Genomic DNA, 17,585 nt, shown 5'->3' on the forward strand with positions numbered 1-17,585 from the left:
ATTTTGCAAAAAATACTAGTTTTGAAACTTGACGAAAAGTTTTGTCTTGAGGCCCTGATTGACCAAAAAAAATGCGTCATCCCTCCGAGGTTCGCAACAGTTCGTCATCTTGGATTTTAGGTAAAATTTTTCACTTTTTTTACAATATCTCTAAACTATTAACTACGATAAAAATAACTTATATGAAAATTGAATATCGTACAATTTGTGACAAGAAAGGTAGGTATTCTATACATTTTTAGCGTAAGAGTAATAGGTAAGCGACAAAGTCCATCCGCCCGTCATAGAATGTGGGGCCGCGCCATATAATATAATATATCATCGATATATAATTACGTATATATACGTATGCATGTAGTTTGCTTACTCTTATAAATATGTAATTTATATAAACATAAACTAACAAATTAAAAATTATTAATTGATAATTTTGATAATAAATTATGAATAATGATATATTTTGTACTTTTGTTGAACGAAAATAATAATAAATCACCAAAATTCAAAAGTGTCAACTGTACTTATTGCTATGATTCGTTAGCATTTTGTGCAACAAAAAATAAGTTTCTTAGAGTAACTTATACGGCTATATATATTAATATATTCTTAAATCGTGATCGTGGGGTACACGTACTTATATTATAATCGTAAAACAATAATTATTATTATATTTTATATTTACAAGACGCTATACTGGTCGGCTGTTGGTCACACTGGTACGCGACCACTCCGAGTTTCGGCGTCGGTTTCCGCCATTTTAGTTGCAGTTTTCGTACACTATTCTCGTGCCGCCGTTCTTGTTTAACTTGTTCGTTTGTGTCCGTTCTTTTTGTGATCTACACGAATAAAATCTGTTCAAAAAGCTCAATCTTCATCGTATTCATTTTGCAGATTGATATCGTCGTCGTTGTCCCACGAACTACCGTGAGTATTTGCAGCATTCGGTTGCCGCCGACGCCAACTACTTATACAGGGCGCGCGCCGGGTACACGACACACGTTGAGAATCGCTTAATACGGGTACCGTTTGTAGACGATAATAATATAATGTTATATTTGATTAAACAAAATAAACTGGTCAACAACGCGACCGTCGATCTAATTTAAGAAATCTCCCGTAATATTTTATCTCTACGCGCGCCGACGCCGTTCCCCTGACGATCCCCATCCCGCTAGTTTGTAAATATTATACTCGTTGACAACGATTTAATTGCTTATTATACATTTAATTATTATCATAATATCAAAAAGATTTTCCTGCACGCTCCGCCATCATCTGAAGTATTTAATATACAACTGATAGCAGATTCGGATTTTATGTGATTTTATTATATATCGATTTTCAGACACCGAATCGACCGGCACGGCGTCATAGTGTCGTACACTCATACGTGTTGATACACGTGAGAGGTGACTGGCCTACTTACGCCGGGCTTAAGCTTTGCGGCTAATTTTTGGATGACATTAAAATATTTATTGGGGTTGCTATACTGGACTGTACCACACATACTTGTGATTTTTTTTTCGTTCTGTATTATATTAATAGTGGGTAATCTAGAGTGACCGATTTTTTTAGTTTGGTGTGATGAAGTGGGGGGGGGGGGGGATTTTCAATTCAGTCTTATCGACCTGATACATGTTATGATCAACAGATTATTTCATTTAGTGATGCAGGGCCAACATGATCCCCATTAATAGGATTTTGGATAATTTATAAATGTTAGACTAAGATTTCATGTTATAGGTGTTATTAGGATCAATAATTAAAATAACCTAACCTAACAGCTATAACAATAAATTATTGTTGGGTATCGTATTTTATTTACGTTTTTTTTACATATAATTTTTTGATGGAAGACTAATTATTATAATTTGAATAGTTGTATGTTAACATTTTAATGGAGATAGCTTTCATTTATTGAAATTGAAATCTTTATAACTAAAAAAAAGCAGAACACTAAATAGTTTTACTTATATGGGAAAAAAATTGTATTTGAATTGAACACAAACTGGTAAAAACTCAGAAATAGTTTTCTTAAATCACAATTAATAAGGTTATTTAATTTTAATAATTATTATCTCTAAATGATTTGAATTAGACACTTTTAATACCTCTCATTAATCTTAACTTATGTTTAATTGATTGATAGAAAAATGTCTTACAATCGTCGAAGTGGTGGTGGTGGTAATTATGGCGTTGGAAATAACGGCAACTATGGAAGTTCTTATGGACAAAATCCTAGCAATAATTTTAGCGGCTCTGGCAATTATGGAAGTGGAGGAGTTGGTGGTGGAGGCGGCGGCAGTGGAAATTTCAATGGAGGTGGCACTGGTCGTTTCAATAACTTCAATAATTATGGTAGAAGCCCCAAGATGAGTCCTTGGGAGTCTGGTGTTTCTCCAGGAGGTGGAATGATGCCAAATGTTCATCCAAATCAAATGGCTCTAGCTAGTGATTTATTATCTAAGCTATTAGCACCTAATCAGGTAATAAACACATTTTTATCTAATAATTTATAAATAATTTGTATGTTAACTTCGCACAAATAATTAATTAAAAGAACACGTGCATTATTTAAATTCCTATAATTTATTGGTTTATTTACAAATCAAAATATTGAATATTCTAGGGTGGATATGGAAGTAACCAAAATTGGGGTCCAAACCCTGGAATGGTGAGAAGACAGGAATCATTTAAGGTAAAACTAAATTGAATTTCAAAAAAATAGTACTTAAGCTCTTATAGATTCTTAAAATTTTAAATTACAAATTTGAAAAAAAAAATGGATAGGTTTTAAAATATTCCTAATAGTACCTATTAGGGAATTATTTAAGTTAGGTTTTTATACAGTAATTAATCATGTTTATAGTATATCTAAATTTTCTATTATAATTATTTCGATTTGCCAATTATTTATTGCTGAGCGTTTTAGCTAATCTGAGTTTGGCCTGTTGCCGTTGGCAATTTGAATTCTGGAGCTGGCTGATTCGTTTCGCTGGCAATCGAATTATCGAACAAATTTCATAATCTCATCTGAGTTTGTTTTTCATTTGTTGTGCTCTATCGAATCTCTCTGTTCCTGGCACAATAATTGATCGGTTGTTTGATAACCGCCAGAACCAAAACCGGCGCAGGCCTGATAATCGCAATCGTAGACCTCCTCCAAAAAAGGACGATAAGAAAAAGGATTCTAAACCTGAAGCGGATAAAAATGATAAGAGGTAAGGAATCATTTCATAAAATCTATTATTCCGGATTTATATAAAATATATTTATATAATTCTTCGCTGCTATTTTAAAAGGATTTGGCAACCTCTTCAGTTAAATTATTTTATCCGCCCATATATTCCATTGCGTTATTGATATATTAGAAGAAATAGGATTTATTATTTTCTACACTTATAACCCTTATTATTTGTTTCTCTTCTTAATAGATAATTTTGTATTCTTAATAGAAATATTACTTTTATGGATTCAAAAATCTATTTTATAACTTGTATAAATAATTCCTTAAGCATAAAAATATCAAGTAAGTATTTTATTTGTCTGTAAGCTAAAAGTTGGTTTGTATTACCATTTTACTTAATTAAAATACTAATTTTTATAGTTTAAGTTAAATATATTTAGGGGTGGAGTATATATATGATATAAATTTTAATATATACTAAAAAAGTTAGAATTAAGTTTGATATGTTTATATTATTATAAATTATTTATTTTAACTATTTCTAATTCCTAAGATAATTATGTATTATCTCAATAAAATTATTATTTTATTAATATCTTAATTAATAATATTTGTTAGTTTTCTTGAAAGGATAATATTTTATTCATACATTTTTGTGCTTATGTATACTTCTTATTATTTTATGTTTTTATATTTTTAAATTCAATAGAAGCTGTTTAAATAAATAAATAAAATATTGATTTGCGTGATCAATGAACTATTAAATCTATTAAGTACTATGTTATTTAATTATTCAAAATTAAAAATTATGTCTTAATGCTTACAAACGTGAACATCCCATCAGTGGTTGTTATATACTCTCATTATATTCATTATTTTTTATTTTATCTAGGTATTCATTGGTTAATAAATTATTCTAAAATAGTTGAAAATGTAAAATATTGTTTTTATTACATTTTATTTTATAATTTTCTTTATATTTATACATAAATACACATTTTTTAATTCATTTTTTTGAAAAAATCTCATAATTATTATTTATGATTTCAAAGTATTTTAAAAAAACTAGAGAAATTCAAACAACCAAACATTTGTTATATAATACACATTCAACTTTTGATAACTGTGATTAAAGATATCTATTATTTTTATTACGATTGGGTGTTAATATCAAGATCAATTTTAACAATCCATTTGTATTCAAAATATATAATTATTCTATTAATTCATTAAGTATAATATTAGATTTTCTACAAATTTTATTTTTAATTTATTCTTTGCAGTATAATTATAATATGTTTTTCCATTGTAGACTGGTCACCTTAAATGTTATAACCATTGTCTAACATTTAATTTGGTATCTTTAGTATGTTGCTTAATATTTCTATTTTCTTTTAATAACACATTTACTGCATATAGGAAATATCCAAATTAAGAAGTATTTACTTATTGTACGATTATTTATACAGTACTGCAGGAATTTTATCATTTAAGGAATTAATACCTGTTATTTATTTAAAGATGTTATCAAATTCTTATTTTTTCACCCAAGTACATTGTATTTTATTTTTAAAACACAAAATGTTATGATATAAGTTTGATATTTAATTATACGTCATATAACACAATCCAATATTGTTGTATAATATTATATCCTTTTTCTTTTTTGAAACAAACTAATATTTTGAGAATTTATGATTGATATTATTTTTATGGAATAAATAATCATATTCAAACTGAACTGCCATTCAATTTTACTATTTTTTTGCTTTAATAATATTTATTAGGGTTTTATTTTAACTTTAAAATAATTTTATTTTTATTTTTCTCGAGGAGCCTAATTTGTATGTTTTGTATTAATATATTATTGATTCATTTTATTAACTTATACTTTTTCTATTTTATTTTTATACAGTTCTACTAATGAAACAAATGGTGTCAAGAAAGAAACAACAGACCAAGTAAATACATTTTTCATTTTAACCAATATATAATGTAATTAATTAATTTTTTATCTACAACTTAGGAACATGTGGATTATGATGGTATTCCAACAGCTGTATTATTTTGTCATGTTTGTCAAAAACATATGTGGGACGGAGCTGTAAGTTATAGTTTAATGTATACTGAGACACAATTAAATAAAAAAATTATTATTTTAGTCTTTTGAGAAACACGTACGCGGTCGTCCTCATGAATTGATGATGACATACTTGGATGAAGGGTACAAAATGCAAGTAGAGTTAATGCGCCACCAGATAAAAGCAGCTGAAAATCAAAGAGAAATTGATTTAGAGCGTATGCAAGCTCAAAATAAGGGAAAAGCAAAACCATTGTTCCGTAATTACTGTCCTATGTGCAATATTAATTTCTATGGGCCTTTGACTGGACATCGTAAAAGTGATCGTCATCGCGTAAGTATCTAAATAAATGAATATCAAAGTACTCTTCGTAAATTTAATTATATATTTTGGCATAATATATAAGTCTGATGATTTCAGCAACTTGATATTGATTTACATAGTTATTATTATAGTTTATTCTAAAATAGCCTAACCAATTAATTTATTTTGTACCTAATAAATTGTTGTAACTTCTGAATGTGTACATCAAAATAAAAATGTGTTCATCAATATGATACTAGATTAATAACTATAATAAAATCAATATCTTATTTAAAACTTATTAATATCTATATTTAATATGTGTATTTTCGTATTTTGTGTTCAAACTAAAATTATTTTATTGTTTTAGAAATTGAAACAATTTCTTCATCCAGAATGCAAAATGTGTGATACGTTATTCCATACTCGTTTAGAATGGGATGATCACAAATTATCTTCTGATCATTTACGTAAAGTTGGTGAACAACGCCGTCAATTTAATCCGGACCTTAAAGACGATGAATTTGAATTGCTTGATGTGATTGTGATTGAAGACGATATACCTTCAGAAGAAATACCTGTTGCATCAAAATTAGATATGCTTGATGATCAAGATATGAAAGATGACGATGATGATGATGATGAAGAAGAACAAGAGGAAATTACAAAGGAATCTGATGACAATAAAGATAATGAGGTAGTTGCTTGTACCAATGTTGATAAGGAAAAAGAAGAAAATGATATTCCCAAAGAAGAGAACGATACTTCCAACACAGAGAATGATACTTCCATGATAGAGATTGATAATTCCAAAGAAGAAAATGATATTAATAAGGAACAGAATGATAATGCTAAAGAAGATGCAGTAGTTATTAAAAAGGAAAAAGATGAAAAATATAATCCTGCTAATGTTGTTGGTCGTGAACTTGTAGTTAAGACGGGAGGATATGTATGTCGTATTTGTTCAATGTTTATGAAGAATGATGAAGAAGCAGATTTACATTGTCAAACTGCTTCACATTATATTAACTTCACTACTATCACAAAGTTACATGTGAGTATAATTTATTTCGCAAAATTAATAATAAAATACTGTATGGGTATTTACAGTGTAAAATATTTTTAATAAAATTAAACCAATGTCTTTGTTTTTTGTTTTGTTTATTCTTAGGCTAAAATCAATAACCGAAAGCGCAAAATGAAAGATGATAAGAAAGATGATGATGACAATGATGTAAACACAGAAGAAACTGAAACCGAATCACCTGAGAAAAAAGCTCGTTTGGATGAAACTGAAGAAGATAAACCCGTAGTTGAGCAAAATGGCATAGTTGAGCCAGAATCTGAACCTATGGATGATGAAAATATGCAAGAGATTAAATCTAATGAAATTTGTAATGATGAGTCGAAAGCAATCAATTCTGAAGATTCAGTAGTTCCAGATCCAGTTCCTGTAATTGCAGATACTGTAGTTGCAGATACTGTTGTTGAAACAAAAGAAGTTGTTGCTGAACCAGAATCTGAACCAGTAAAAGAATCTCCAGCTCCGGCTATCAAAACTACTCCAACACGTGGTAGAGGTGGAGGTCGTGGTCGAGGAGTAGCAAGAAGGGGTCGATCGAGTCGCTAAAGTCACATTTAAATAAATAATAATAAAAAAAAAAAATAAATGGAGGATATACAACTTTAGAATAAGTAATTGAGTACCCAATAATTTGTAATTTTTAATGTTTTTTGTTTTTAAATACTCTTCATTAATGTGTATTCAAAATATCATTTGACTTTAAATAAAAAATAATCATTTAAATTATAAACAGTATACTTAAATATTTTGAATCGTGTTCAGTATAGTATATCTCTTGCAATTGCATTTTTATTTAAAATATTTGTGACTTTTTTAATCATGGAGTGAAATTCATATTTATCTTATGTGTATAATTTGGTTTTAGAAATTATATATTTCTAGTTTTTTTTTAGAATTTTTTTTTTGTGATAACATTTTATTTTACAAAGAAAAAGTTAACTAAAAAAACTTTAATTTCTTTATGACATTTTTTATTTGTTAAAATTTAAAAATAGTTTAAAAAAAATAGCTGAATTAGTGTAATCACTTATGTAATAAATTATATGCATAAATTGAATATTTCAATGGTATTTTGCTAAGTAAAATTGGTTTTTAAAACATAATATAGTTAATAATTAAATTTAATATTATATAATCTAATTTTTAGTTTTAGTTAAAAATTTAGGAACCTTCAAAATAATTGAATATATCTCTTATGTTTGTATAACTTGCATTAAAAAAGAAAAACTGTAGATCATACAACATAATGTAATTTATATAACTTTATTTTTTATGTTCCAACAAATTAATCATAACACATCAGGTGCATGTATTCAACATCATTTATGTTAAACAAGTGTACTTAACATGTTAGCGTAATCCATAAATAATTGTATATGAAATTTGTATTTTTAACCTAATATTATCATACTCTTAACTACATTCGTATATTTCTCGCTACAATATTTGCCAATTTTATTGTTTTTAAGCGAATTGTACTTTTATACTGCATATATATATTTATATACAATTAATAATAAATTATATCTAATACCTCACATCTGCATGGTTTTACTCTATTTTTGTTCAAACATGAAATATCATAATACGACTATACCATATAATTGTGGGATACTAATAAGACATTCCAAGAAGGTGATGATTTTTAATTAAGTCAGTGGAAAGGAATGAGTAATACATGGTTATACACAAAATGTCTCATATGACAAGTGAGGAGATTAAATATAATTATATATATATAATGGAAGTTAGTAGTAGAATGAACTAATGAAGAAAGTGATGAAATTCAATACATTATCAGGTAATCATGTCTTTCATTATAATCTTAAATAGCATGTTGATATTGAAGTTTTTCAATAATTCAGTGACTATAAACTCACTTGGTATACATTGTAATATTTTTCTGTTGTGCATTTATCAATTGTGCATTCATATATATGTGTTATACGTAGGGTATATATAAATACCTATTTCATACTAGCCATTTTGTTATTAGCTAAGTACCTACTGTGTAAATAATAAAATTGAACTATTTGACCAATTTGTTATTATCACTATGAATATAGTATACAAAATACAACAATGTTGTACCTATACTACGTAATACATTAAGAATGCCAGGTGATTTTTTTTGACTTGAAGTAGTACATATAACATATATTTTTCATTTCATTTTTGAAGAATACATAAAAATGTAAATACTTCATACAAATAGTTTTTGGGTTATAACTTAAGTTTAGGTAAGTGGGGTGGTACAGCTAGTACAGGTACCTTGAAAAATGTAGGTAGGTTTACTGTTTACTACTTCATCACCTAATACTACATTGAGTACCTTTTTATCCATATTCTATGTGCTTGTTTAATCAGTTTAGTCTACCAACTACCGTATATCTTAGATTTTTGCAAATTCCAATATGTACACACCACATAAAAATCAATGATGGGACCAATGTAATTAATAACCTAAATTTGTTACTTGTAACTAAAAAGGAGTAAATAGTCTCACACTCCAACTAAGGGATTAACACACAAGAATTTAAATATTTTGCAGTTTTGTTTTATTCTTAAAAGCTTAATAAAATTATATATAAAAAAAAAATCATACAAACGAATAATAGTAGTAAAAGTATAAAATAACATAATGACATAGGTAATCATTACAGTTGACAAAAAATAATAGAACCATAAGAGAAATAAAAAGGTTGAAAAATGTATTAAATGATGCATATCTTCAGATGCAAAATATTTCTTTACAGCAGTCATTAGCTAATTCTGGTATAAATGTTATGCAGTGTGAACTAGTTAAAGACATTTTTGCTGCAGCCAAAACAAAAAATTCCAAAGGACGCAGGTACAGCGAAAATTGGATGATGTGTCTGTTGTTCCAAATAAGGTAAATAATTGTGTATCATTTACCAATTTAAAAAATAATATTAATGATATATTTTACCATAAATTGTTTTAAATAATGTACCTAGATCACCAAGTGGATACAAATTTTTGAGAGAACAAAATATAATACCACTTCCATGTGTGAAAACTATAAGAAAACACTTACTGGCATTAAAAATTGGTTGAAGCTTCGATATTAATTTTTTCAAATTATTTAAAAAGCAATTTTCTGAGAAAACAGAATACCAAAAAAAAGGGTATACTTGTTTTAGATTAATTTTTTTTAAGACAAAGTATAGCTGTAAATAGTAAAATCCTTACATATTCTGGCCTTGAAGATTTTGGAGATGAAATTTAAAAAAATGGTAAAGACACTGGTAAAGCCGATCATGAACTTGTGCTGACATGGCAAAACTTAGCAGAACATTGATACATAAATTTATTTTTAAATGAAGTTAATTCACTTTTAAAGGTTTATTGATAAAACATCATTTTGAACTTAGCAATTTTTCAAAAATGAAGGTTAAGTATGCTACTCAGGTAAAATAATTTATATCTGTAACTATTAAACTATGGTCAATGTTTATAATTTATAATGTATTGGAAAATGTTAATATCAAATAAAAACTTTATTTATAGTTGTTTAGTTCTTCTGTAGTAGTAGGAATGAAGTTTTTATAGGAAAAAGAGGTTAAAAGCTCTTCAAGATTCTTAAGAAAGTGAATTATTTGCTATTAGGTACTCTAAATTATATGTTTGATGTCCTAAATCGCCGATTTCCTGCTGAAGGCGTTAGAAAAAATATCAAAGATTTGCAGGTTTTTTTATGTATTGCATCATACACAGCCTGTGAATTTATGTTGAATGCAAAATATTACATTTATAATTATTTAGTAGATTTATTTTTATTAAATGTTATAGCTAAATCATTATTTTTTGTTTCAAAAAAGGTACTAATCGTAGTGGTAAAGTACTTTGTTGTAGTATTTCACTCAGCAATGGCGTAGCTACGAATTTTAGTTGGGGGGAGGGATTCAAAATTGTTCATAATAATCATGGATTATAAAAATTCAAATACACAAGTATATAGGTAGTAATTAGTAATTAATTTCAGTATATGAAAATAATGAAATAAATGATTCAATATAGAACTTAATATTATACAACTTCTTATATTTATTTAAAAAAAAAAGTATTATTTTTATATAAATTCTAAAATATACTGTGGTAAATTGTTTTACAAACTTACAAATTTACTCTTAACAATAATAATTATATATATATCAATTCAACAACCTTATCAATCAAAAAAATATTTTTTTCAATATACAGTTTTTTAAATTACCAATTTTGTTTAAAAGTTAATTTTCAGGGTAGGTAGGGGGGCAATCGCCCCTTTGCCACCCCTAGTAACTACACCACAGAGTATTTGAATAGTTGTGTTAGTATCAAACAGTTTTAAATTGTATTTTGTTTAATAGGTTTTACATATTTTAGTTGTGGGGTTAACTGTAAATTAATAATGTTTTATACATAAAATTCTAAAATAAATAAAAAAACAATTTACTTTTCCATAGACTTTAAAGATGTCATTAACACAAATTGTATTTTTAAATTATTTTCTTATATTTTAGAATTTTTTTTTTTTCTACAGCTGTATAGAATATTATTAGTATATTCATTAATAAAGTCTTCAAAAACTGGAAATTGTTCAATATCATCTGGTAAACTGTTTTACATTTATTAGTAATAGATAAAAAAATAGATTTGGTATATAATATTGTTATTTAAAATTTAATTATTTTATTATTTTATTAATTTTTATAGAAAATACTCCAGTGAATACATTATCTGATTTGAAAGAAATAGTTAAAGACCCAGAAAATTTACCAGAAAGAGTGAGGAAAATTAATGTATTAAAAGAGAAAATTGATAATATTTTAGAAGACGGTCATTATGATTGTGATGATATTTTTCTCGATCGTGATTCATGATTATGCTGATTCAACATCTTTTGAATGTATCGTTTATTGTTTAGCAGGGTTAGTATTTCACTTATATAGACCTATAGTTCTATGTAAATGATAAAATATAAAATTAATATATTTCTTAACTTTTCCTTAGGTATATAAAAAGATGTTTAATAAAGCGTTTCAAATGTGAATTATGCATGAAAAATTTAAAAGATTATAATAATATTTCTAGGAAAAGAAGCAAGTTTGGTCAACTTAAAATCTCGTGGATTTTTAACAAAGCCAGATCAAAATTTATTTAATATTTTAAAATTGTTAGAATCTTGTTTTATTATAAGCAAGCAAGTTCCCAAAATGTATTTGAGGATACATTTGAAGTTTTTTAAAATAAATAATTTAAATTTAAAAATGTCCATGTTCCGATCATAAATCTCGTGTTATGAGTTATCTATTCACTTATTATACATATATCAATAAGAATGCGTTAGTACACATATAAAATAAATCAGGAAAATAAAAAAATAATAGATCAAAAAAAAAGTTATCAAAATTAACCAATGATTAAATGAATTATACTTATTTTTAGGCCTTATACAGTTATACCTATACAAGGTAAACAAAATTATTTTTTTAATCTTTATACGTATCTAGGTACATAATACTTATGCCACAAATAAAATTATTTATTTTTATTATTTTCTAATTTACGTGTTTTATTTTAATATATTGTCACTCTTACTAACTACTTGTATCTATCGTGGAATATTATTAATTATTATATTGTACATTTGTACCTAATCATATTAGCGACCAACAACAGACGTAGGTACCTATTTAATAGTTAATATTATTCCTTGACTTGTGGTAAAATTATACTAAATATAGTATATACTATAGGTACCAGTGACGGCTTGAGTTTTCAAAACTCAAAGAGCAAGTTTCAAAACAACCCACCCATCCCCCACCAACTATATTTATTAAGAGCAATGTAATATTTTTAGGTTCTTCTTTAGTTAAATTTTTCATTAACTTTTACATGTTATGATATAGATCAATTATTTTTTACTTTAATGATCAATCTTTTGTTATGAATTATTACCTGTTTAACTTAAAACATTTTTTTCCCCCATTTTCGGGGCAGGAGCAGTCGTTCTTATAGTATTCATATAACAAGCCGCCCCTGATAGGTACTACTATTCACTACTGTTTTAATATTATTCATAAGATTATGATCCTCAGAATTCTGAGGCTAATATTAAGATTAAGGTGTCGTGTGTATATATTATAAATGTATAGTATTTGGTATTTAGTTATTACTTATTGCTGCTAGCAATATAGGTGGAAATCGGGGGCATTAGGGGACTAACCCCCTTTGCCAGAAGTTTAATGTAAGGTCTTAGCCCTCCTAACCCTCAAAATTATAATGTGCTAAATATACAATAATTGTTATAATTTAGTTTTTACGCTTATGGCTAGCAATGTATGCACTACCTACCTATAGCGTAAGAATAGGATAAATTCAAAAATACTATATAAAATAGATATTATAGATTGTGGCTCTAAAATTTCACACGAGGAGCGCTCATTCGTAGTTCTATCATAGAGTAATATTACTATAGTATTACTCTATGAGTTCTACATGCTTATGATAATGCCTTATGAGAGAGTCCATTTATTTTATAAAGGTAGTTGTGCAAGTGCAACCAGTGTATATCTTAAACCGTGGCCTGTCATGTATATCTTGTTTCTTGTTAGTAAGTTGTTATAATCATTGACTAACATGTCTATGATTATAATCATCCAATACGTACTTGTATATATCTTGAACCATTTTATCGGGTTGCTGCGTGATAAATTCGGTAAGCTTTTCGATGGATTTCGATTGATTGCGTACCGTTGACGCGGACGTTGATTGCATCGGTTTCTGTGATAATTCCAAAATTGTATGTAAAAACTTGGCATCCAGTTCGATCATGCCGACCATTTTACCAAACTCTCGAAAAACTTCCACAGTGTTGAATTTGTCCATGTTCGGAGTGTCAACCAAATTGATATTATTGGCGCTCATTTTCAACGTTACGCCCGTTGTTCTCTCTGCCTCGGTTCTCAGATATCCCTTACAGTCTATAAAGTCCTGTTTGGCGTTATTCGTAACAAACCACAATTGAACACTGTCGCCGCGTACTACGTTTGTTTTGACGTTGATGGCGTGCAACATGCCTTTCAGTTTGCGCCGAAAACCATGATATTGGTAATTGCAGGTAGCATCACTGGACCACGTCACAACCAACATTTCCAATCTCTCTAAACCCGACTTCGATTTATATATATCTTGTATGCTATTATGTTTTTCATCTACAGCGTTCCGTTTTAACTTGGTTTTACGTAAATTTTCATTAGTCAACCTCAAATTTTCCAGTTCTTCAGTCAGCTCGATGACACGATTTTCGTGTTCGGTGCTTCTTAAAAAATATGTGTGTTTTTCTTCATCCAATTCCGCGTTTTCGATTCGATGCTTCTCGATTTCACGGTTTTTCTGATCGAGTTGTTTGCGTAATTGTGATGTTTGTCTCTCGCAGTGTTCCAATTGTTGACGCAATTCAAGTTCACGTTTTTGTATATCATTATCTTCTTGTTTATTTTTCGACAATTGTTCACGTAACTCCTGGTTGTGGCGTTCCTGTCGTTCCTTCTCCTTCACAAGCTCCTTCAACGCGTACTGTGCCTTTTTTAGTTGCAACTGGTATTTCTGTTCCGCAAGTTTGAAACTTACTTCCGATGATTCATGCTGATGTGACCTAGCTTCAGCGTACGGTGTATTATTTGATACATCCATCGAACACGTGGAGTCGTCGATATTCCAGAAAATCCCAGATCGCATTGGCGCAGAACATGGTGGCTCTACAAAATTCGACGACGAATCTTGTTTGTTGGCCGGTGACGTGGTGTCGGGTTCTTTCGCCCTCGATGTCTGCGTGTCATTGACAAATTCAGTGCCCAATATTGTGGTAGTGTCTTCGGTACTACCAGCAATCATTTGCGCGTTCATCGATTCCTTTTCGTACACAATCCGTTCGTCTAACACAATTGTAAATTCGAACAAGTGGGACGATTAATGAATCTACAGTGAAACAAAAGCGAATGAGCTGGCGGTAAATCCCTGACCTATATAATATACCCGTAACCACGCCCACTATCCCCAAAGCAGGGCTACAGTAAACGCGCAACAGTCTCGGGATTTCGGGAGCCCGGGAGCGGTACATTATTATTTTACGGACCGCCGTTTGGAGCGTTTCGTATCAATGCTGTCACTTACGAAATTTGAACACGATATACGCGCGCCATACAAACTAAATATTATGTATAATAAATTAACTAAAAAACCTCTTTTACAACATAGTTCTTTTATTGCATCATTACTTTAGATATGACGTACAAAATAATAAATATATGTTATAAATATATATATAAATATTAAATATACACATAAATGTATTTTATTTTACAATTTGTTAAGTTTTCAATTTGCGATAACACTAATAACAGTGTACATTTTTAATAATATAATTGATTGAAATACAACATTTAGATTAAAGACAATTTTTATAATTGATAATTTAAATTAATATTAGTATTCACAGATAATGGATAACTAACGTATAATATTATAATATATATTTTTTTTAATGAAATGTCATATAATGTACTATGTACATATTATATATTATGTAAAAAGGTCATAATTACGTGTAAAATAATGAAACAAAATAATATAATGTATAACAATTTCATAATAATAATAGCTTATTGCCGTCATCAATACAAAAAATATAAATATACGTTACAGACATAATTACAATATAATTTATATTCACAAAATAATTAAACAAATTAATATATTAATCAATACATTTGATACAAAGATTTTTATCACTTAAATTTTAAATGATTATTTTTTCATTCTTTTACTTTAAACCATTTCGACATTTCGTGCTGTAAATTTGGATAAATATTTATTTTATTTTTTTGACATTGAAAGTTTTTTATTTCTAACGATGAGTCTTCATTAAACTCTTTATTTTTTAAATAGTTATTTTTATTAGACCTAAGTATTAAATTATGAGTTATGCTGGAAAAAAAAACCCGCTAAAAATTCGTACTCCACCCAAAAGTTTTATCATAGGCGTAAATTGGGGAGGACTTAGCCCATCTACATTTTTTTAAAGTTTTTCAAGGAATTTAAGGTTACTTATTAGAGAAAATTATACAATGTAAAACGTAATTTCTAATCAGGTTATCCGATAGGCTTGTGTTATGTTAACATTTAAGCTTCATGTATGAATTTTGTATTGTAAATTTCTAATAAAATTAAAACGATTGAGCTATACGTTAATATTTTATAACGACAACGATAAAAAGTTATGTATTATATGCCGTTATATAAAATAATTTTGAAGTTTTTATGTAATTTTAATATAATAAATGTTACAATAAAATTGTAATCTTTATAAGTAGGGGGTGCGGCCGTTCGGGGGGCGAAGCTCTCCGATGGCCTGTTTTATGTTTATAATTTTAGCTCCCCCTTCTAGCATAGCAAATTTACGCCTATAAGTTTTATACAAAAAAGAGTAATATTAATACCCGACAAAATTAAATCCACCTGAACATACATGTTCTTTGAATTGGAAAAAGGATGCTACAGCCTACAAGTATTGAAGTATGGAAGCTGATGGTGTTGCTGATGGATTTAAACAGTTTAGAAATAATGCATGGTTTAAAATACAATAAACTAATAGCTTACCTACTCTAAGTTTTTAAATCGTGCTTATTTGTATATAATTTTAGTTAATTACGTATTTTAATATAATAAAAAAATGTCTAGGAGATGGAGACTCAATCGTTACAAAAAGATTAGCTGAAATAATGCCTTATGGACCTAGACTACCCGTAATAATAGAATGTCGCAACCATTTATTGCGAAATTATGGAACAAAATTAGTAGCTATGACATACCAATTACCAGGTATCCGATAAGACAATTGAATATCGTAATAGCTGACAAGGTCAAACAGATTACCAAAAATCAGTAGTCAATTTAATTATTAAAATTATTTTTTTGATAAGATTATAAATTAACACAATTATAGTATTATAATATTATTTAAGAATTACGACAAGATATAGGTAAATAACAGTTTTCGACACATTTTGAGAGCCTATAAATATGATCGAAGATGCCGAAAGATCATGGCTTGTGAGCGATAGCCGATAGGTATATCCTAATTAATATCTCGTTTAGTAGCAAATGTTGATAGTTTACTGATGAATGTTGACAACAATGTATGTGAACAATTTAATAGTGTAATTAATAAATATTTAGCGGGTAAACGAATAAATTATTCCCAAAGACATTCATATAATGCTCGAGTTGAAGCTGCGGTTATATCATGCAACTCAGGTGGAAAGTTTCTCCGGTTAATGCATAAAAATATGGTCGATGAAATAAGTCCAGACTCCAGGTGAATAATATGGAATTTATTATTATTCTAAAAAAAAAATGATATACCTAATATTTAAATAACATAATGATTAGAGCCCAGAACTCGATGCATTTGCATTTTTTTTGTAATGTTCACATTTGAGGCTCATCATTACAGAAATTTGATTCATGAAGTATATAATTTAATGAATAATGGTACAATTTTTATTTTGAATTTTTTGCATTATTAGGGAATTTTATGCTTTATGGTCATGTTTTTAATATTTTTGTTGCATTTTATTTATTTTTGTACTTTTTTTTTACATAAATTTGCATTTTTCTTGTTGAAAGTTACATTTTATTGTAACACATTCAGTTTCCATTAGTTTGTCGATTATCTTTATCGTTAGTTGTCGCGATCTACGATTATTTAATAAACTCTAGGCAGATACTAATATACTATTTTAGGCCCGGTGCACACGTATGTTATAATTAAATATTATTACGATTTATGATAAATGAATTGTATAAAACGTACATTTTGTACAACGTAAATATTTAAAAATATCAAGTCATTTATTGATGT

General features: G+C 28.0%; 1 protein-coding gene and 1 pseudogene across 2 annotated transcripts; both read left to right on the plus strand.

Annotated features, from left to right (window-relative positions):
* The first annotated feature begins 766 nt into the window (after positions 1-766).
* Positions 767-8,193, plus strand: LOC132928525 (zinc finger protein on ecdysone puffs-like). 2 transcript variants are annotated; one of them, XM_060993266.1, is made up of 9 exons: positions 767-924; positions 2,150-2,486; positions 2,630-2,698; positions 3,118-3,221; positions 5,103-5,148; positions 5,214-5,291; positions 5,350-5,601; positions 5,942-6,625; positions 6,743-8,193. In XM_060993266.1, the coding sequence occupies exons 2-9, from the start codon at positions 2,154-2,156 to the stop codon at positions 7,199-7,201; spliced, it is 2,025 nt and encodes a 674-aa protein (XP_060849249.1). In that variant the 5' UTR covers positions 767-924; positions 2,150-2,153; the 3' UTR covers positions 7,202-8,193. The 2 variants fall into 2 exon arrangements, with proteins under 2 accessions (XP_060849249.1, XP_060849250.1); XM_060993267.1 differs by having other exon boundaries at positions 770-1,019.
* A 902-nt stretch (positions 8,194-9,095) lies between these two features.
* Positions 9,096-9,977, plus strand: LOC132929994 (uncharacterized; annotated as a pseudogene).
* The last annotated feature ends 7,608 nt before the right edge of the window (positions 9,978-17,585 follow it).

Source organism: Rhopalosiphum padi, chromosome 4, assembly GCF_020882245.1.
Source record: "Rhopalosiphum padi isolate XX-2018 chromosome 4, ASM2088224v1, whole genome shotgun sequence".
NCBI classification, from domain to species: Eukaryota; Metazoa; Arthropoda; class Insecta; order Hemiptera; family Aphididae; genus Rhopalosiphum; species Rhopalosiphum padi.